General features: G+C 40.4%; 1 protein-coding gene across 40 annotated transcripts in view; it reads left to right on the forward strand.

The window, feature by feature from the left end:
* PTPRD (protein tyrosine phosphatase receptor type D) overlaps nucleotides 1-23,631 on the forward strand; it is a 2,878,718-nt gene that overhangs the window by 2,593,208 nt on the left and 261,879 nt on the right. For all 40 annotated transcript variants that reach the window (XM_073572185.1, XM_073572197.1, XM_073572187.1 and 37 more), the window contains one exon: nucleotides 1,449-1,590. In XM_073572185.1, coding sequence (XP_073428286.1) covers nucleotides 1,449-1,590 — 142 coding nt within the window. The remainder of the gene's footprint in view (nucleotides 1-1,448; nucleotides 1,591-23,631) is intronic.

Raw genomic sequence — 23,631 nt, forward strand, 5'->3', positions numbered from 1 at the left:
TTATCGTGAGTTAGCAGTGACAGTACTGGGTGCATATCCATATATTTAATGCATTGGAATCGCAGGTGTATATACCATACGCTCACTGTTAGTTTCACAATAACCGGCCTTAGTGGAAACAACTGCAGCCTCCTCTGTTAATAGTTGGTCAATCGCTTAATTGTCTGAATAATAGGGGACAGCAGGGGGCTGTTTGTGACAAGAAGATAACAGCTTGGTGGGTTCAGTAACGACCCCCCTCGCTGCGATCTTTGACCATTGGTGTCAGTGGTGGGATATGCATGGTTTCTCCGGTGTCATCCCTTGACAACCAGTGTAAAAATTGCATGATTTCTCTATTTTTTTCATAGTTTAGATAAGCCTTTAAAGGGAATCCTTCAGCAGGTGTTTGCTATTTAATATCAGAGCAGCATAATGTAGGGCAAGAGAGCCTAATTCAATGGATGTGTCACTTGCTGGGCTGTGTATTATAGTTTCAAAACAATCAGTGTTTTATCAGCAGGAGATTATCACTGCCTGACTAGGTCTCATGTGCACAGCAGTCAAGCTAATCTGTGTAACTCTGCCCCCACTACTAACTGGCAGTTGGTTAACAATATACAGTGTACACAGGAAGCTGCCAATCAGGGTTGTGAGAGGGGTTATGTACAGTTTAGCATTATGACCACTGCTACATCTACAGCAGAGAAAACAGGCATTCTATGAAATCAAGCAATTCGGTAAGTGACACATCATCGGCTTCTCGGCTCTTGCTCCTAATTTGAATGCTTCCCTTTAAATGAAGACACATATGATCCATTGCATTGAATAGTAACATAAGTAAGTTATTGCTTGAATAAATTACTTCTAAGGTTTCGTAATAAAAGAATAACAGAATAGTATAATATTTTTTAAGCTCTGTCTACACTACCATGACTACTTATGCCTTTAGTGGAGCCATGATGGATCCATCAGGTTCTGCATTGCCTCTAATTTGCTTAAAATGGCTCTGCTAGGTTTCCATTTTTTTTTATCTTACAAGTACGAACAGAGTCTTGTATTATTTTAGTTAAGTAGTAAATCTGATGCAAATGTGTGAAGATGAATACCACACTTGACAAGATATATAAAGAGTAGAACAAAGCTGCAATAAATCAAGGTCGATCACAAGGATTCTAATTAAAATGCACCAAGAATGTATTAATATTGTATATAATAATAAATCTACCTTTAAGTGCTAAAATAGCTCACCAGAAAGAGATTGATGTTTCAGGTAAGGATCCAGGTAAGGATTTTACAACTTGCCTCTTATAAATACCCATACACTAGATACAATTTTCTTCCCAATTAATGTAATGCCGTGGGAAACTCAATGTGCAAAGTAGCTACTGTGAATATTGTGATCATGTCTTGCCAGAAGAATTGGTAAAACCAACAACAACTGTGACAGCTTTACTTTCCCTCCACAGGTAATAGAATTCGATGATGGATCTGGTTCCGTACTAAGAATACAACCTTTACGAACACCAAGAGATGAAGCAATATATGAATGTGTTGCATCCAACAGTGTTGGAGAAGTTAGTGTAACCACCAGGCTCATAGTATTACGGGGTAAGAAACTGCATCAGAAAGTGTCTTCATTGTTAGAATTTATTTACTTTTCATTCCATAATCTAAGTTCCCCATCAGTATGTTTTTGAGTTTGTAGAAGGAAACCGGAGAACCCAGAGGAAACCCACTATAAGATAAGGAGAACATACAAACTCCTTGTAGATGTCCTTGATTTAAACCCAGGACCCCAGTGTTGTATAGTACCCTTAGATAATCTTGTGGTGGGTTGTAGTAGGGCTTCAATAGAGGTTCCATCTACTGTACCTCTGTATACTGTTATGTATACTGAAGATTTTTAGCTTGCTCCACTGGTGTTTTCATTGATGGGAAGTTTTACCCCTAGAACATGGCCATTCAAATATGGAATAATGGCATTATGCATACTCATTGCATTGCTCTACAATCTCCACAAGAATGTACTGAGCAACCAGTGAAGAGAGAGGCTATCCATGAGTAGGTTGGGCTGTGATGTTTTCTCCATGTAATAACTATAAGGAAAGAATAAATTGTTCTTTCAATGGCCACTTTCCCATTTCCAATTTTCTTGTATTGGCTATAGCTCATCGGGATGATTTTCACTTGGATTACTATATTTTATTACTGCATTAGGATGGAAACAAGGGTTCTGGTATTACTAGAAGTCACATTTGATTTGGAGAGTAGAAAATTAGGGAGTGTCATTAAAGGATTTGTCCAGAGTCAGAATATTGATGGCTTATTAGCATAGCCCATAGTTTAATTGGTCGCGGTCCTTCTCTCGGCACCCCTACTGCCAGTTGTATGAAGTGATTGCGGTATCTTGTGAGGTCTGTAGCATCTTTGGTCTGGTAACCTACACTCCTCCTACATAGTAGTGACCATGCTTGGTATTGTGGCATTGTTCTGTTAAAGGGGTTATTTGGGTAAAATATTTTTCATTCTGCCTAAAAATAAATAGCGCTTACCCACTGCCACTCAAGTGCCGAGTCATTCCAGCTCCCATGCGGTTTAGTTAACCCCTTCACAACGTGAACAATTTACGTTTTTTCCTCCCCTTCTTCCCAGAGCCATAATTTAATTTTATTTTTCTGTCCATATAGATGTATGAGGACTTGTTTTTTGCGGAACCAAGTTCTTTTGATTCACACCATTCATTTTACCACATAATGCATTGGAAATCAGGAAAACGATTCCATATGCAGTGAAATTGTGAAAAGAACTGCAATTCTGACAATTTGAGAATTGTTTTTAATGCATATATTTGTGATGAAAATGACCTCGCAATATGATTCTCCTCATCAGTACAATTATGGCGAAACCAAACATGTAATGTTTTATTATTAGGGGTGAAAAATAATCTGAAGTTTAAAAAAAAATGTTTTTGGGGTTGTGTCGCCATGTTTTGAGACCACTAACGGTTTCATATTTGGGTCGATGGAGCTACGTGATGGTATATTTTTGCGGGGCGAGATGTAATTTTTATTGATGCCATTTTAGGATATATAGACATTTTGATCTCTTGTTACAGCATTTTTTGTGGTATTGCAGTGGCTAAAAAAAACATTTTTTTGTCCTTGAATTTTTTTCAGTTTTTGGTGTTTACCGATCAGGTTAATTATTTTTAAATTTAGATATATCAAACTTTTCTGAACGTGGTGATTCCACATGTGTATTTTTTATGTTTGTTATTACTTTTATTTTTAATGAGAGAGAGAACATTACATTTTTATGGTGTTTTTTCAAATTTTTAAAAACTTTATCTTTTACTTTTAACTGTATTTGTTAGTCCCCTTAGGAGACTATAACCTATGATCATTGGATTGCTTGTACTATACACATCAATTGCTGCATAAAGTTTCAAGTGAGCTCTATAATGACAAGCATGGAGGTCTTCAACAGACCTCCTGCTGTCATACCAACCCATCGGTGACCCGAGATCACATCAATGTGCATTGAATGATGCACCCTTTTTCTAGCTCATTGATATTGCATTTAACAGGTTAACAATTGTGCACAGCGCTTCTCTCTATCTGCAATTGTTAGAAGCAGGTCCTGGCTGTAACACACCGCCGCTACCTAACTTGTATGGGGCATGCTTATCCTGTGAGCCTCTGCTCCATACACCCACTTTCGACTTGCACCGTATATGTATAGCAGATAATGGAAAGCGGTTAATACTGCTGGAGAGGTGACTTCATGTCAGTGTTATTTAACAGCTGCAACCAATCACTGGCCTCAATGGTCAGGAGCCGTCGACAACAGCATCAGCATTGAGCCAAGTGATTGGCTGTAATTGTCGTGTGATGTTGAAGTGACATTACCGCTGTAGCTATATCAGCAATGATTAGAGGAAACTGCGGAGAGCCGGTACTTGAGCGGTGGAGGGTAAGTACAGTACACCTATATTTGCACAAGAAGCCAATGGAATAAAAAATAATAAAACTGGACTGACCCTTTAACTTCAAAGGTTAACGCTGCAATGCCAAGCATGCAGGTAATAGAGTAGAAGAGTCTCTAGGGCCAGCTGAATGATAAAGGTTCTATGAGCAGCTGATCGTACGTGGAGTATAGCGTTGGACCCCCATTGATTGGATATTGAGTCATCAATATTCTGATCCCATGAAAGCTTTCTAAGGTAGAGAACTATGTTCTTTCTTTGTATAGATTAATGGTTAAGTGTGGAGTTATTCATCACCGCACTCTGATTAATATGCCATTTGTGGGCATTATAGAATTTTCATCAGATGACATCGCGGCTATCTTGGTAACACCTTTTATGAAACCACATTCTGAAAAGGCGCCTTAAATGGACTTCTTTGTGGCACTGTGCTTTAGAAGCTCCTTTTCTTTCTTTAATGCCATTTTAAGTGTTAGGTCTTTAATCTGTGCATTTAGGGCCCCATTGACATTAATAGCAGGCATCGATCAGTCATCATTATGGCTCTTAGCAGTACATAATGCCATGATACTCAAGATTGCACTATTTAGATAGATGCCTCATGTGCAGCGCTGTTGTGAAATGCTCATTGTGTATATAGAGCGGCAGGATGATCATGCTACAGTGCCATATTATTCCTGGGGTCTGAGAGACCGAAGGAAACACCAAACAAATCATATGTTCCCCGGTAAGAGTCGGAATTGGAAGCACTGCTTGCATCTTTGTAGCACAAAACTAATTGTATGAAACGACCTAAACAATAGCAGTGTTACCAATTTATAACCTTTTGACCAGAATTACCATGTTTATTACGGCCCCATTTTTATTAATGCCGCTTTTCGGATGATGAACACTGTTCTGCCTGCTGCGAAAATAGCAGTTTGCCTTTTATGCTATAGAGCGATCTCGGCTGGGGGGCCGGGCTTCTAATGCAGAGTGGAGCTGAGTGACGAGAACACAAAGGGGGTTTTCTTTCTTCCTGTTCTAAATTACTGCAATAAAGGAGTAATAATTCTGAAAGTAGGAAACCTACTAGGTCTGAAGTGCTTTTCCAAGAAAGATTTCAGTTTTACAGTTTATTAAAGCAAAATGATTTACTAAACTTTTGCTTAGCTAATAAAGTAACGCCGGAACGCAGGCAGCCGAACCCATCAGCTTTTTCTGCTGTCGGCAAACAAGATTACCTTATAATGCTTGCATACGATATTACAATTCTGAGGGCGTTTTGTTGGTGTTCATTTGTAGAACAGATTAGTTTTGATAATATCTTGTATTTGATTTTACACCTTTTGATGAAATACAAATGCAGGCTTGCCTCAGTGTATCTTCATTTCAACCTGATCTGTTGCTTTTAGAATGGCTGTCAGAATATCATACTGTGCTTGATTTATCTCTTATTACTTCCTTCCCTGGGTCTATATTCAGATGCATCCCGCCCTATGTTTCCACAAATTTTAAGAACTTGTGCACACACTATTTTTGCTGCATTTTCTTCAATGCAGATTTGACACCTGAAGGTTTTCCTAGTACCAGCAAAGTGAATGAGAGTCTCATGCACATGCTGCTTATTTGTTACTTGCAGATTTGGGGCAGATTAGTGATGAGCGAGTATACTCGTTGCTTGTTTTCCCGAGCACGCTCAGGTGTCCTCTGAGTATTTTGACGTGCTCGGAGATTTAGTTTTCGTCGCCTCAGCTGCATGATTTACAGCTGCTAGACAACCTGAATACATGTGGGAATTCCCTACAAACAGGCATTCCTCACATGTATACAGCCTGTCTAGCAGCCGCAAATCATGCAGCTGAGGCGACGAAAACTAAATCTCCGAGCGCGTCAAAATACTTGGAGGACACCAGAGCATGCTCGGGAAAACCTGAGCAATGAGTATACGCGCTCATCACTAGTGCAGATACAAATCTGCAGTATGTCAAATCTTGCACATTTCTCCCATAATAATGAGTAGGGAAAATTCTGTACCAAAAACACAAGTAAAAAACGCACCAAAAATACGCGTTTTTGCCTCTGCGTTTTTCCTGAAAAGAGATGCAGCATTTTCTGTACCAAATACTTAACGTGCACCCAAACCCTAAAGGTCCGATTCATTTTTTTGGTATTTCTTGGTCACTTTTCTTTCTTTGTCTTGTGGAGATTTGTGGACCAAACTCTTCTAATTGTTTCACTTGGTTCATGGATTCGAGCCAGTATCAAAAACACTTTTGTTTCTGTCTTTACCCAATTTTTTTTTTTTTTTTTTAGACTTTTCAGCACCAAAAGTTGCAAATTCTTTGAAAAGTCTCCATATTAAGATTTTTCAGGAACCATACTGTAGGAATGAGATGTGCTGAAAAAATATGACATTTGATGAATCCTTCTACAAGATCTGGATGTGCAAAGATGTCTAGGAAAAAAAATTAAAAAGTCTTAAAAATAGAATGAGGGCTTAAAAAGTGGCTCAAATCTTTCAGAGAATAAGGCACAAGTACTATAGCTACTAAAATGGAGCAAATTACTCCAGAAGTCTGGAGAAATAACAATGTTGACTTTTGAAAACCAAGGAGAAAAACAATGAACAAATACCGTGTAGTGAGTATGTACCGTAAATAGTAATGGTACATTTAAATAACACAGGGTACTTAGTTGACACTATTTTGATTAAAGAAAACATAAAAGTCATCCTACAACTACAAGGTGTACCCAATCGGAATGGTCCCAAACTCGCCTTGCTATGTGCCATCAGACCTTAAAATATGAATTATGGTCTAATTCTTTTCTATTCATATTCAATACAATGTTGTGACTTGCAAGGAAAACCTTCAACTGGGTGCAATCCACTTGACAATCACTGGAAGGCCACAAATAAGCACACATAGCATAAACATCTCCTAACACAGTATCCCTTTTTCAATTTTGGTCTCATCCCACTTATTTTGGGTCTAAGAGCACTGACAGGCGGCCTTTTTCTATCTTGTAGTGCGAATTTGCTCTAAAATACATTTGTTCTACTTGAATAGGAGATCATTTCAGGTATATCCTATTCTATTAATATGGTGTCCTACCTACGATGAGATTTTGTCACCATTCATAGACCTTTTAAGAGTGGGCATGGGACTGATCATTCTGGTCATCTAGGGGATGAATAGCTACTGCATGAAATCTTTTTTTGATGTATTGATCGTGTTTCAGGTTGTTTATTACTACTCTTCCTCTTTGTAACCTATTGATTAATTGTGCTCCCTGAGTACTAGATTGGCGTAATGTAGAGATGGACCTCACAAAGTAAGCATGAGCTATGATTTCACTAAAAGATAATGCCCGACAGTCAATCTGTAAATTTTATTGTCTTCGTTCTCCCTGTCCCTCACAATAAAAAGAGTAGATACAGAAGATGCTTGAAAAAAAAAAAGCAATCACATGGGAGGAGACACAGATTAGATATTAGAAAAAACTTTTTGACAGTTAGAGTGATCAATGAGTGGAACAGGCTGCCACGAGAAGTGGTGAGTTCTCCTTCAATGGAAGTCTTCAAACAGAGGCTGGACAGACATCTGACTGGGATGATTTAGCGAATCCTGCTTTGAGCAGGGGGTTGGACCAGATGGCCCAGGAGGTCCCTTCCAGCTCTATGATTCTATGATTCTATGATTCTATGATTCACTTATCTTTCATTTGATTTTATGTTTTCTTATGAGCTTACTGTAAAGGCAGCCAAAGGGAAGCAAAGTGTTCATTGTGAAGAGATTTTATGATTTTCCTTGTAGAGCATGGATCAGAAGAACTCGTTATCTCCCTCTGTCTGACACGTGGTCTAATTCGCCTATTTTTGCCTATTGTAAATTTGTTAGCATATGACCGAAATATACAGTATCTTGGGCTATATAATGCTTCATTTCTATGTTGGAACATCTTTAGAATGTAAGCCTTGTTTAGCTTTGCCTTGTTAACCCTTCTGGAGCCTACATACTGTTTATAAAATATACATATTAATGTGCCATCATAAGAGATGACCTGCAGGGATATAGCAGAGAATAATCGAATAACTGACAACCAGCACAGATTCATGAAGGATAGGTCGTGTCTAACTTACATGTTGGGTTCTATGAGGAGGTACCTCGTAAGTGCAAATCTGGATGTTGGTAATGCGGCTGATGTGATTTATCTGGACTTTGCAAAAGCATTTGATACTGTACCACATAACAGCTTTATACTGAAGCTACAGAAGCAAGGACTGGGGGAAACTGTATGCAGATGGGTTAGGAATTGGCTACGTGACAGGAAACAAAGTGTCGTCATAAATGGTATGTTCTCTAAATGGGATATAGTCAGCAGTGGGGACCACAGTGATCTGAGCTAGGACCAATTCTTTTTAACCTCTTTAATAAAGACCTTTTGGATGGGATTGAGAGTAAAGTACCAGTCTTTGCTGATGACCCCATACTATGCAGGATATTAAAATCTGACCTTGACAGTGCATAATATTACAAAACAATCTGGATAAGATGACTGAATGGGCAAACGCTTGTGAAATAACATTTAATGTTAATAAATGCAAAGTAATGCACCTTGGATGGAGTAATATTATTTCTGCATATACAGTATATTAAATGGGAGTATACTCAAGACTACAGAACAGGAGAAGGACTTGGGTATTCTGTTTACAAGTAAGCTGAGCAGCAGTACTCAATGTCAAGCAGCAGCCGCAAAACCAAACAAGATTTTAGGATGTATAAATAGAGAGATAAAATCCCGTGATCCCAATGTATTGTCACTCCCTTATAAATCACTTGTGAGGCCACAATCTAGAATATGGGATGCAGTTTTGGGCTTGACATTTTAAAAAGGATATTGAGACATTAGAGTGAGTTCAACGACGGGCAACTAGATTATTACAAGGGATGGAAGGCCTCTCATATGAGAGCCTGGAAAAGTTGGGCTTGTTTAGCTTAGAAAAGATGCCTCAGAGGAGATCTCATTTACATGTATAAATATATGTGTGGCCAGTATAGAGGAGGCCGCATGACTTATTACTTCTAAAGGCCATACTAAGGACCAGAGGGCACTGATTACGGGTGGAAGAAAGGTGATTCCAGCAGCTAAATAGGAAAGGGTTCTTTACAGTTAGAGCAGTCAGACTGTGGAACGCCCTACCACAAGAGGTAGTAATGGCAGACACTATAACAGCATTTAAAAAAGGACTGGATGATTTTCTCAGTGCTCATAACATTGTGGGTTATAGTTAAATTAGTGACAAAATGTACAATTGCTGGAGAAAGGTTGAACTTGATGGACCCAGGTCTTTTTCCAACCTAAAATAACTATGTGACTATATTTAGTTCTATCTGTATTGCTGCCCAAGTATTTTCTCCTACAGTAGTTTTTTGGATCTTCTAAGAATAAATGTAATGTTTCTGGCAAACTTAAAGGGTGTACCCTTACAACAAACATTACCTTACCTCAGGATATTTAAAATACGTGTGATTCCTGGGATACCACTGAAATAGGACCTCATTCTTGTGATCAGCTTTGGAACTGTCATGTGGACCCGTCCTCTGTGACACGACCCGCAGGCCGGTAACTAAGACAACAAGACACGGCACGTGCAACTGTCCTGTGTGACACGACCCGCAGGCCGGTAACTAAAACGACAAGACATGGGGGAAGGGAAAACAGTTACAACGGTGGGCCCTGTGATAGGGAACGGGGACGTGGAGACCTCCTGCACTCCCCTGATTCAGTGTCCCTCACACTCCTAACGTTCCCTATACAGGCTCCTCACCTGTCACCGAGCCAGAACCTGTCACCCTAGCACACCCTACACCTATCCCTTGCTAGGGAGCTGGGTGGTGCAGGCACTGGCCCCACCGCTGTACTAATACACACCAAGGAAAAATACAAACAGGGAAACACCACTTAGCTTTGCTCTGTTGCTCTTGCTCCCAGCAACAGAGTCCACCACCAGAATGCAGCTTTCCTCCTGAATAGCTGCCACCAAGCTGTCAGAGCTGCAAGGAAATCCTCTCTGACTCCTTCCACACCAGGACTCTGATTGAGCTGCCAGGAACTCTCTCCTTCCTTCCCCAGTCTTGGTTGGAAATGAGCAATATCACCAACAGTGATTGCAACACCTGACACTCTTTTATACCAGAGCAATCACACCTGCTTTATAATCACATGCACTAAACGAAAGAAACCACAGTGCAAAGATCCTAACAGCCACCGGGGGCAAAACTAGAACTGAAACCATCACAGTGCAATGACCCTAATGGCCACCGGGGGCAAAACTAGAACTGAAACCACCACAGTGCAATGACCCTAATGGCCACCGGGGCAAAGCTATCTTTACGTACCACAGCTTAAGGAAAAAAAAAAGGTTACTAGTGCATTTTATCTGTCATGATCCAGCATGGATCATGACAGGAACCCTGTGCAAGCATACGTTTGTGACTTCTCCTGTGGATAGGTAACACAAGTACTTTTGATCTGGTCATAGACATTGTTTCTTTGTTAGTAGATCCTCAGCAATCTAAAGTATATATTAATACACAACTGTACCTAACATGTCTTCTCAGAGAAAGCAGTGATCATACTACCATCCCTTTCGGAGCCTGTATCTTTATTGAATTGACAGCAGTTTTCTTGGCCACCTCCATCATTTCCATAGGCAATGACTGGAGTATAAGTGTGCTTGACCACTGATCTTTTCAGTAGTGATCAGTGAGGTCCCGAGTGATCACGTGTATAGCTTATCTTGTTAATACTAGTTGTTATAGGACACCCCTTTACAATATCTTCAAACAAGTATTCTACCCCTAGAGATTTCCCATAAATACATTAAATTCTATAAAGCTACTAGAATTGTTACAACAGAGTCATCTAAAGTTATCTGTATACGTTCTTATCGCTAGCTTCTAAGATCCAATTAGGACGTGTATTTCCAAATGCTGTTGATGAAATGATAAATACTTTCATTCTAATCATGTCTTCATCCCAGAAATATGCTCACAGTTGTTAGGTGAGCTGTTTTTTGTTGCATGTTTTGTTGATCCTACAACTTTACCACATTAGTAGTCTTGCTAGAGACACAGCGGAGAATTGAAATGTTTGATAAATCGAGACCATAAAATGGACATTTCTAGCAAGATTCTGCCAATGCGCCTTAACCTCTGCTTCCTACTGGGAAAAGATTAATTCAGTCCTTTTGGCCATCAAATTATTGGCTTCTTAAGTAAAGTTGTTAATAGGTTTAAATTAGCTCATTGTGCAACTTATTAGTGCTTCAATTAAACAAAAAGAGGGATCATGCTGCGTAATTGCTTGAAATCCATCCATCAAATTTGGATGCTGAATATTATTCCTGAAGCATCCCCAATTTATGCGCTTGCACACCATGTCACTTAGGCATGAGATGTTGGGTAATTACCGTAACCTACATCCACTGCATTTACCTCCTCCTATGTTTAGGGACCACCATGGGGACCAAGTAATGCTTAACTGCTTCACTGCCGTAATACAACGCAAGTAGAAATTCTACAGAAGACGGATTTAGCAAGAGCACTTAGTGATCTAATTAAAATGAAAACTGGTTTTAACAAAAAGTGTTGTTTTAATAGAAGGTGATTTTGTATCTCATTGTTACTGACAGGTATTTGACAATGTGCAAAGATTTATTTGCAAGCTGGATTAAAATAGTCCTGTAAGAATCCTCTGGTGACCCCTGTGGGGTAAAGTATGGCATTAGAGCTTAGTAAGTTTGATCTGATCTCCTGGTAAAGGTATCAGTGGCACAATGTCAAGTGTTCGCACTTAGTGCCCGGCTAGGGTTACATTAATCTCTCCACTTCTTTATGCGACAGATTCTTCTAGCCGAAGAACAGTCAATATTTTCCTGAGTAATACATTAATGGAGTTACCTCTGACTAGCTTAATTACCATTAATTACCAGTATCAATATTTATTTTTCCCAAGTCCATATTACACAGATGTAGCTATTAGGATCTTTCATTTATTGTAATGTGCGTGCATATCACAGGTTTCCCTAATATTAATTACAGGGGTAATAACCTCAAATATTTGATCTGCATATTTGCTTAATATACAGGAAATGAAGTGTTAAAATAATGAATATTCCAGTTTCCTGTACAGTATTTTATTGGAAGCAATAAAAGTGATAACTTGGAATGAGTTCCCATCTGCTCCATCCATTTCTGCCATTCTTTTCTTCTTATTTTACATGCTAAATGTTTACATGAATTTCATAAAATTAATATGTATAGCTAATGATACTGTACATTACATACATAGAAATTGTTTGTTTCCTACAGAGGCTAGTCCCTTATATCGATTCACAAAAGAGATATTAGGGGACTTTGGAAATGCGGGGCATATGTTATATGGTTCTTCTTTGTATGAAATTCATTCTAGTCTCGTTCAACCTCTGAAAAACAAGAAACCTGTAAAGAATAGGATTCCAAAGACCCAACCGATAGACGAAAGCACTGTGTCCTCTTCATTATTGTTACAGGCAAAGCGATCCACTGTGCCTGGTACTGTACTTCAGTGATAGTAGACCTAAAGATATGTCAGTTATTTTTAAGTGCATTAATGGGTCAAATTGTAAAGTGCTTGTATAAACAAGCTTGCTTGTTATTAAAAATCTTCTCCTTTTTCAAGAACCAAGGGATTTTTAATTCTATTAGTTAGTGTTATTGCTTGGGTTACCGTCCACCCCTGCTAGCCTGCAAAGGTCATCAGGAGAAGCCAAAGAGCACATCACTTATAAGCTCATTCCCAAGCTCTGCTCTGAAGCTAACCATTTCAGATTCAGTGGCCCTGGGCTCCTCTGATTCTATGAGGAGCGAACAGTTATGGCCAGAGGTAAAATAATGTCTATCAATTAAGAGCGCACTGACCTCCATCATGCAAGAAGTTGGGGGACCTGAAAAGCAATAGGAAAAAACACCATCAAGGGATCAATCACTGGGATTTTTTTTCTTCTTTGTTTAATGTTCCATTAGTTAACATTGACTAGATAACAGGCCAGGAAAAAAATCATATTGGCACCCCATGCAGATAATGTAAATTGTTTTCCCCCCAAATAAACTCAAAATCAATCCATAATGCTAATGCATGATCTTACTGTACAGATGGACAGTTCTGAGTGGCAACGTGAGGTTCTGAGATTTCGAAAGTAGATGTGTATGTCCAGCATTTACATAGGCCTGCTTTGGAACACCACTAACCTACTGCGTTCCATTCATAATTAGTGCACATATCCTTCCTTATATCTTGAGGGCACTCCTGAATAAGCAGACCCAAAATTAAAGTTCAATACCCAAAAAAATTCAGATCCCAGCATACAACAGAATGCACCGCAAAATTCAGATCAGCAGCAAACCATGAAATACCATATTTCACCCTACTTTTTGAAGTGGAAGGCTACTTTCATACTAGCGTACTTAGGCGCAGCACAGGGCCACTCCACTGCTAAGCTCCGCCCCGGCCACGCCCACTCCGGTCAGCTCCTTCTCTGATCGCATGATGCTGCATGGGATCAGCGCACCCTATATTTAGCATTGGATATGCTGGTCGTGCGCTGTTACACTTTTGGCGGCGCTTGCACCCTTTTGTCACTGCGCCGAGCGCACAAAAATGCAACACAGTGTGTTTTTGTGCACTCGGCACAACGCCAAAAGGGCGCAAGCGCCGGCAAAAGTGTACCAGCGCATGACCACCGTACCCAATGCTAAATATAGGGTACGCTGATCGCATGCAGCGTTATGCGATCAGAGGAGGAGCTGACCAGAGGGGGTGTGGCCGGGGCAGAGCTTAGCGGCGGCCCTGCGCTTCACCCGGTAACGCTAGTGTGAAACTAGCCTTAGATGCACTCTTTAGTGAGAAAAAAATGTTGCTAAAAAGTGCGCATCAGATCACTGAGAAAACTGTGTACGGGCACAGTTCTCTTTCATCCTGTGCGACATTGATCTGTCTGATCGATGCTGGGCAGGAGAAAAAGCTACCAGGTCCCGCGTATCACTTAACCTGCATGCACGCTGAAGGTCCTGATTAGCTTAGGGACCTTTTATGGCATGTGAACAGTCATAAGACTGGAAGTAGCTTCAAAATAAAGTAGTGTATTCACAGTGTGATACATCTACATAGGCAAAAACATGCCAGGTTAAGTTTAATGTTAATAAATCATATTGCTATATTAAATGGAAATATATGAGGAACTGCAGAACAATAGAAGGACTGGACTTTGGTATTCTGGTTACCAACAAGATCTGTGATCCCAACTTTTGTTACCCCTCTATAAATCATTCATATAGCCATATTTTCAATATGGGATCCAATTTTGGGCTCCACATTTCATAAAGAAAAGGATATCATAGAATCGTAGAGTTGGAAGGGACCTCCTGGGCCATCTGGTCCAACCCCCTGCTCAAAGCAGGATTCGCTAAATCATCCCAGTCAGATGTCTGTCCAGCCTCTGTTTGAAGACTTCCATTGAAGGAGAACTCACCACTTCTCGTGGCAGCCTGTTCCACTCATTGATCACTCTAACTGTCAAAAAGTTTTTTCTAATATCTAATCTGTGTCTCCTCCCATTCAGTTTCATCCCATTGCTTCTAGTCTTTCCTTGTGCAAATGAGAATAAAGTTGATCCTTCTACAATGTGACAGCCCTTTAGATATTTGTAGACAGCTATTAAGTCTCCTCTCAGTCTTCTCTTTTGCAAACTAAACATTCCCAAATCCTGCAACCTTTCCTCATAAGACAGGGTTTGCAGACCGGTCACCATTCTGGTCGCTCTTCTCTGAACTTGCTCCAGTTTGTTGATGTCTTTTATAAAATGTGGTGCCCAAAACTGGACACAATATTCCAGATGAGGTCTGACCAAAGAGGAGTAGAGGGCAATAATGACTTCATGTGATCTAGACTGTATGCTTCTGTTAATACATCCTAGAATTGCATTTGCCTTTTTTGCTGCTGCATCACACTGTTGACTCATATTCAGTCTGTGATCTATTAGTATACTTAAGTCTTTTTCACATGTGCTGTCACTTAGCCCTATTCCTCCCATTCTATATATGCTTTTTTCATTTTTATTGCCCAGATGTAGTACTTTGCATTTCTCCCTGTTAAAAACCATTCTGTTAGTTGCTGCCCACTTCTCCAGTTTATTTAAATCTTTTTGAATCCTCTCTCTCTCTTCTCTAGTATTAGCTATCCCTCCTAGCTTTGTGTCATCAGCAAATTTAATCAGTTTACCCTCAATTCCTTCATCTAAATCGTTGATAAGGATGTTGAACAATACAGGGCCCAGGACAGAGCCCTGTGGTACCCCACTTGAGACATTCTTCCAACTGGATGTGCAGCCATTTACGACCACTCTTTGGGTCCGATCACTAAGCCAGTTATGAATCCACCTAACAGTTGCCTTGTCCATTCCATACTTAGTCATTTTTTCAATAAGGATTGTATGAAAGACTTTGTCAAATGCTTTGCTGAAGTCAAGATATACTATCTACAGCATTTCCTTGATCCACCCAATCAGTGATACCGTCATAGAAGGAAATTAAGTTAGTCTGACATGACTTATTAGTTACAAACCCATGCTGACTCTGTTTAATCACTTCATTCTTATCCAGGTATTGACATACATGTTGTTTAATAATTTGTTCAAAGATCTTTCCTGGTATAGAAGTCAGACTCACCGGCCTATAGTTGCCTGGGTCCACCTTCTTCCCCTTTTTGAAGATAGGAACAACATTTGCTCTTCTCCAGTCTTCTGGCACTTCTCCTGTTCTCCAAGAATTTTCAAAGATTATGGAGAGGGGTTCAAAAATTTCTTCTGCTATCTCCTTCAGTACTCTGGGGTGTAATTCATCTGGACCTGGAGACTTGAATTCATTTAGGTTAGCTAAGTGTTTCCTCACTATCTTTCTGTTTATAGATATCCTGGATTGTTCTATTCCTTTAATAGGACAGTGAAGATCAGTTGATGTTACATTTCCTTTCTGAGAGAAAACAGATGCAAAATAGGAATTTAAAAGTTCAGCCTTCTCAACATCCTGTCTTACCATTTTATCATTTTCATCCTGTAAAAATCCTATAGCATCTTTGACTTTTCTTTTACTTTTGACATATCCCCAAAATCCTTTATTATTGCTTTTGACATCTCTTGCAAGCCTCAATTCATTTTCAGCTTTAGTTAATCTGATTTGTGCCCTGCAGGTTCTGCAGACAGCATTATATTCTTCTTTAGATATGCCTCCCTCTTTCCATTTTATAAACATTTTTTTCTTCCTTTTTAGCATGTGCTTAAGTTCTGTGTTCATCCATCCTGGTTTCCTTAAATGCTTCCTATTCTTCCCTCTTTTCGGAATTGTTAACAACTGTGCTTTGAGAATTTCATTTTTCAAGATTTCCCATCCTTCATGGACATTTTTGTCTTTAAGGATATCAAGCCATTGGATCCCTCCAATTCTCTTTCTGAATCCCTTAAAATCTGCCTTTCTGAAATCTAACCTTGACGTCTGAGTCTTCACAGGTCTTCCGCCTCTAGTTATCCAAAATTCTAAAATAGCATGGTCGCTACCTCCTAGAGTCCCAGCCACTTTTACCTCCTCAACCATTTCCTCCCTGTTTATAAGGATTAGATCCAAGGTAGCAGTTCCCCTTGTTTTCTCCCTTACCTTTTGGAAGATAAAGTTGTCAGCAAGAGAGGATAAGAATTTCCTTGACCTGTTAGTTTTGCCTGAGAGAGATTCCCAACAAATGTCTGGATAGTTGAAATCTCCCATGACAACTATGTCATATTTTTTGGAGAACTTGGCCATTTGATGCATAAAGAGTTCATCCATATCTTCAGCTTGCACAGGCATCCTGTAGTAAGTGCCTACAATGGTGTCCTTTCCATTGTTCTGTCTTTGTATTCTTACCCAAACAGTTTCCACAGAACTCCCAGTCTCTGAAGCTTCAATCTCTGTGCAGATATATGCGTTTCTAACATACAATGCGGCACCCCCTCCTCGTTTATCAAGTCTGTTTCTTGCAAGTAAGTTGTATCCTTCTAGTCTTGTATTCCAATCATGTGTATCATCCCACCAAGTTTCAGTGATTCCAATGACGACATATTTCTTTTCCTGTGTTAGTAGTTCCAATTCTCCTTGTTTGTTGCCCATGCTTTGTGCATTAGTATAGAAACATTTTAGTTTGTGATTGGTTTCTCTTTCTCCAATATTTTTATTAATTAGATTCTTTCGTCTTTCTTCTTCCTTTCCACTTCTAATAGCAGAGTTCTCAATAGCATTTGTCAGGTGTATGGCTTTTTCTGGTCTTTTGCTTCCCTTCCCATGTTGTTCTAGTTTAAAGCTCTCCTTACAAGTGTAGCAAGGCGACTTCCAAATACATGCTTTCCAGTCTTCGTAAGGTGCACCCCATCTCTAGCAAGTAGTCCATCGTATAAGTAGTTCACTCCGTGATCCAGAAATCCAAATCGTTGCTGACGGCACCATCGACGTAGCCAGTTGTTCACCTGCAGAATCTTATTCCACCTCCTTGTTCCATGGCCATCCACTGGGAGGATGGAAGAGAAGACCACCTGCACTCCCAGTTCTTTCACTTTCTTGCCTAAGTCTTCAAAGTCTCTGCAGATGGTTTCCAGGTCGTTCCTTGCGGTGTCATTTGTCCCCACATGTAGTAGCAGGAATGGGTAGTCATCTGTAGGTCTGAAGAGTCCTGATATCCTGTCAGACACATCTTTAATTTTTGCACCTGGAAGACAGCACATTTCTCCTGAAGTTATATCCGGTCTGCAGATAGCGGCCTCTGTTCCTCTCAACAGGGAATCTCCCATGACCACCACTCTCCGTTTCTTCTTCACAACATTTTTCTTTCTCCATCCAGGAGGACTCTGAAGGCGTACAAGGTTGCTGTTTGTGGGCAAAGTCTTATCCTGATGTATTTCTTCATCATTTTCCTGCGTGAGAGCCTGGTACTGGTTCCTGAGCAGTATGGGTGCTGACTGCCTCCTGATCCTCCTGCTTCTCTGGGTCACATGTCTCCATTTCTCTGTTTCTTCAGGTGCACTTCGAATTTCTTCTCTTTCTGTAACATGAAGAGATAATTCTGCTCTGTCCAAGAACTCTTCACCTTCCTTAATGATCTTCAACGTAGCTAACCTTTCTTCGAGATTTTGCAACTTTTCCTCCAACAGGGACACAAGCTTGCATTTGTGGCATGTGAAGTTTGGCTTTTCCACTGGTAAATCTGTGAACATGTAGCAAGAAATGCAGCTCACCAAATGGCTCCTGGCCTCTTCCATCTTGAGATTTCTTAAAAACGATGAAAGATGAGCCAAAATTTTTCCGATTTCCTCTTTTCAGCTGCAACGGCCAAAACCCAGTGATCGTTGAGCTCGCGGAGACTCTTCACTTATCCCAGAAGGCACTGGGAATATGCAAATGATCTCCTCAAGACTCTTCCCCTGGTTTTCCGATTTCCTCTTTTCAGCTGCAACGGCCAAAACCCAGTGATCGTTGAGCTCGCGGAGACTCTTCACTTATCCCAGAAGGCACTGGGAATATGCAAATGATCTCCTCAAGACACTTCCCCTGGTTTTCCGATTTCCTCTTTTAAGCTGCAACGGCCAAAACCCAGTGATCGTTGAGCTCGCGGAGACTCTTCACTTATCCCAGAAGGCACTGGGAATATGCAAATGATCTCCTCAAGACTCTTCCCCTGGTTTTCCGATTTCCTCTTTTCAGCTGCAACGGCCAAAACCCAGTGATCGTTGAGCTCGCGGAGACTCTTCACTTATCCCAGAAGGCACTGGGAATATGCAAATGATCTCCTCAAGACACTTCCCCTGGTTTTCCGATTTCCTCTTTTAAGCTGCAACGGCCAAAACCCAGTGATCGTTGAGCTCGCGGAGACTCTTCACTTATCCCAGAAGGCACTGGGAATATGCAAATGATCTCCTCAAGACTCTTCCCCTGGTTTTCCGATTTCCTCTTTTCAGCTGCAACGGCCAAAACCCAGTGATCGTTGAGCTCGCGGAGACTCTTCACTTATCCCAGAAGGCACTGGGAATATGCAAATGATCTCCTCAAGACTCTTCCCCTGGTTTTCCGATTTCCTCTTTTCAGCTGCAACGGCCAAAACCCAGTGATCGTTGAGCTCGCGGAGACTCTTCACTTATCCCAGAAGGCACTGGGAATATGCAAATGATCTCCTCAAGACTCTTCCCCTGGTTTTCCGATTTCCTCTTTTCAGCTGTAACGGCCAAAACCCAGTGATCGTTGAGCTCGCGGAGACTCTTCACTTATCCCAGAAGGCACTGGGAATATGCAAATGATCTCCTCAAGACTCTTCCCCTGGTTTTTTTGGAAAGTTCGAGTCAGTTCACAGGCTACAAGTAAATTTTCACATGGGATAGAAGGTCTCTCTTATATTTAGAGGTTAGGCTGGTTTCACACTTGCGTTTTTTTTCGCGGTATTTTAGCGCTAAATAGCGCATGCGTTTTTTTTTCCTATACTTTGCATGGGATGCGCTTATGTGCGCATACACATGCGTTTGTACGCGTTTTTCCGCGCATGCGTTTTTTGCGGTATGCGCTCGGGCGCACAAAATGCAACCTGTTGCATTTTTTGGTGCGTCCGACTTGCCTCAAAAAAACGCATGCGCGCGCAATGCGTTTTTTTACAGCAAGACACCCATTATAGTCTATGGGTGCGCATATGTGCGCATTGGCAAGCTTATGTATGCGTTTTTTTGCACATGCGTTTTTTTTTGTTAACCATGGAATTTAGGGGTTTGGGTTAGAGTTAGGGTTAGTTAAGGGGGTTTAGGGTTTAGGGTTAGGGTCGGGGTTAGGGTTAGGTTTAGGGTCAGGGTTAGGGTTAGTTAGGGTTTAGGGTTTGGGTTAGGGTTAAGTATGGTTTGGTTAAGGGTTAGGGTCAGGGTTAGGGTTAGGGTTAGGGTCAGGGTTAGGGTTAGGTTTAGGGTCAGGGTTAGGGTCAGGGTTAGGGTTAGTTAGGGTTTAGGGTTTGGGTTAGGGTTAAGTATGGTTTGGTTAAGGGTTAGGGTCAGGGTTAGGGTTAGTTAGGGTTTAGGGTTTGGGTTAGGGTTAAGTATGGTTTGGTTAAGGGTTAGGGTCAGGGTTAGGGTTAGGGTCAGGGTTAGGGTTAGTTAGGGTTTAGGGTTTGGGTTAGGGTTAAGTATGGTTTGGTTAAGGGTTAGGGTCAGGGTTAGGGTTAGGGTCAGGGTTAGGTTTAGGGTTAGGTTTAGGGTCAGGGTTAGGGTTAGTTAGGGTTTAGGGTTTGAGTTAGGGTTAAGTATGGTTTGGTTAAGGGTTAGGGTTAGGGTTAGGGTCAGGGTTAGGGTTAGTAAAGTCATGGTTTGGGTTAGTGTGAGGGGCCACCTAATGTTTGGAAAAAACGCAAACGCGGTAAAAATGCACTAAAAACGCATAAAAACGCTGCGTTTTTTTCATGCATGCTCATAAAAATGCTTGAAAAAAACGCAGCAGTTGTATGCTTTTGTATGCGTTTTTTCAATGCGTTTTTTTGCGGGAAAAACGCGCTGCAAAAAAAAGCAAGTGTGAAACCAGCCTTAGACAAGTTAGGCTTCTTGGAGACATTCATTGCTGATGGAAGAAAGGTGATTTAGACATCTAAGTAAGAACATTTTCTTTATAGTTAGAGAAATCAGACTATGGAATGCCCCTACGGTTAGAGTCAGACTCTAAATCACCATTTAAAAGCGGGCAAGATGCTTGCTTGTATCACAATAAATAGCCATGTGGGCTGTAAATAATCTAGAGGTAGAAAATGTATGACTGGTGGAGGATGGTTGAAATAGGTTAAAAACAAAACATTAGTCAATCTAATTATATGTGTATTTAATGATGTAGCTAAGCTGTGTGTGGTGATATTGCTAAGCTGTGTATTGATGTAGAAGAGCTGTGTGTGTAGCAGAGTTGTGTGTTTGTGTAACAAAGTTGTGTGTGTAGCAGAGCTGTGTGCACATGTAACAGTTTTGTATGCAGCAGAGCTGTGTGTGCATATATACAGCAGAATTGAGTGTGCATGCAGCAGTGTAGTTGTGTGTATATGTGTGCCCTGCAAAGAGTGTACATAATGTGCATGCTGTAAGATGTGTGTGTAAAACACATGCTGCAGAGAACTAAAAATATTTCTATTACCTCACTTCTGTGCTCTGGTGCATTGAAATTTGTGATATTGACCCCCCACCCCCACACCTTACACTGCAAGAGAGGTTTTAGTCAGTAGGAAATATGTTTTTTTTTTGCTATCTAAACCTGGGTTGCATCTGATAGTCCAAAAAGTATGGTCATTACACATCACAGGTCAAACCAGAAAGTAAAGACAGACTCCAGAGACCCTAAATTTACAAACCTAGTTTAGACCTGTAAATAAATGCAGACTTAGGGTCCCGTTTCACATAGCGTTGCACCAGCCATCCCGACAACGATACGACCTGGTAAGGATCGCTGGTGCGTTGTCACACAGCAGCTATTCTGAACGATTCCAGCCTGCGTCCCTGAGTTCTGCGTCGCCAACAAAGTCACTCGTCAAACACAGAGATGCGCACTGGCCAGCGGGACGCCGACGGTGAAAAAATGTCCCAGGACACTCGAGCACGATCAGCGATATCCAGCGGGGGGGGGCGGTCGCCGCTATGTGTCACATGTAGCGAGATTGCTGTTGCGTTACAAAATCGGTGATGCATCAGCGATCTCGCTATGTGAAACGAGGCCTTTAATCAAGACCCCAAATAAATGTAGGCTCCTGAATAAAAACACACTCTTGAGTAGATAAATACCGATTTCACATAAGACCTCTAACTATTTGAACAGATCTGCTTCAATTCTGCTCTTCTTTCCAACTCTACCGATGGGCGTGGAGACCTGCGCAAATATGGTCATGTGTCTATAGATGAACCTTTAAAAAGTCTCTGTACGTGTTTGGGATCATTGCTTATTGCAGTCACATTGCTGTCTTTGGCATAATTTTTACAGTCAAAAATGTAATGAAAATATGATGTGTACTAAATCCCTTTCAGCACTCCGATTTTAATTGCAAGGGGGCAACCTAGGTGGTCACCTACCCCTCTTCATGTCTGTGCTAGTTAGCAAATAAAATCCTAATTAAGCTTTGTCTTCTCCAGCTCCGATTGCTCACGCTGTATTATCGCTACTTAGCCTTGTCCTCATTATGTCTGATATAAAACAGGCTTGTTTTCTCTGTAAACTGTATTAGATTCACCATTTTTATTTGTTTTCTGTCCTCAAATCTATAAAAGCCAATAATACAAAAGTAATCTGTTTTCGGTGGAGCCATTTTAATGCATATTTTTACTTTCGTCGTTGACTATCTTTATGTAATGATTGTGGACATTTTTATTGTTCAGAAAATGAGTTATCTCGAAAGAAACAAGAAATGATGGCGAACAATTGTTTTGTATTTTACTGTAATTTCCCCATTTGTGATAAGTTGGCTTTTCGCTGACTGGAAGGATAGAGGTTGCAAAGGCACAAATTGGCATGAAATCTTTTTCGATTGGATTCTTTAACTAGAAGTGTGAATAATGCAAGCCTACAAATCTGATTGGCGGAGTTAATACAAATTTTGTTTTCAGATAATGGGAAGTAAAGGTAAAAGGCTAACAGTTACTTTGCGCATTTGCCAATAAATATGGATTTGTTTTGGGCTCAGCTGCCTGGGAGCTCCATGTAATTCAGTTTTTCGTTTTTATTTTTTGCTTTTCCACTCTCTTTGAGGACAACTGTTTAATGCAAGTGCACATCTATTCTTGGGAAGATGGACGGCTAGATAGTTGTTTTTTAATTCTATACACTTAATTTAATTTTAAGTTGTATAATGTGAATTAAATATTCAATTGGACAATTGTCCAAATTGCAAATAATTCTACCTAGTAAAAAAAGAAATAAAAAAATTCAGTAGCAGATCACATTGACTTACAATAGGTCAATCATGATCCATTACAAGTTGATCATAATGGATCTATCATATCCATCATTACAATTTTTTTTTAAGGAAGGAAGACTTTTAAGTCCATCTAGTTCAACCCATAGCCTAACATCGTTGCTCCTATAAAACTGTCAGTCATGGAAACAGAGCCTCAATACAGAATGTGTCCTCCATTGTAGCCAGGATATATTATATTCTTTCAGATTTACAAAACTTTTTGATACCATTTAACAGGTATGCCTGTAAATCTTACTGGTCCTTTAAATGAGACATTTTGGTGGACGCATTGGTTTTTCAGAGCATTTTTCTGGCCTTAACGACACTCTGATTGTTTCTTCACTTTAAGGCAGAATTAATTTCTGTAAATGTATGTAGATTTTTTTTATCCGTGAATCCTGGCCCCTGATTGACACGTTAAGGGGGATTTTTGTGTGTGTAATAGTGCGCCGTTATTCTGCATCTTTAAGGCATTGTCAAGGTGAAGTTACTTTTTTAAAGGGCTTGTTTGCTTCATACATTCCCCTTTTTTGATTGCTTTGAGTTTGTCCATAAAAAAACTCTGATCACAGGAGCTCTGTATAATCCTGTGAATATCCATTGTTCATTGTTGG

Source organism: Dendrobates tinctorius, unplaced genomic scaffold (genome assembly GCF_039654945.1).
Source record: "Dendrobates tinctorius isolate UK_male_01 unplaced genomic scaffold, ASM3965494v1 ptg000031l, whole genome shotgun sequence".
Taxonomy (NCBI): domain Eukaryota; kingdom Metazoa; phylum Chordata; class Amphibia; order Anura; family Dendrobatidae; genus Dendrobates; species Dendrobates tinctorius.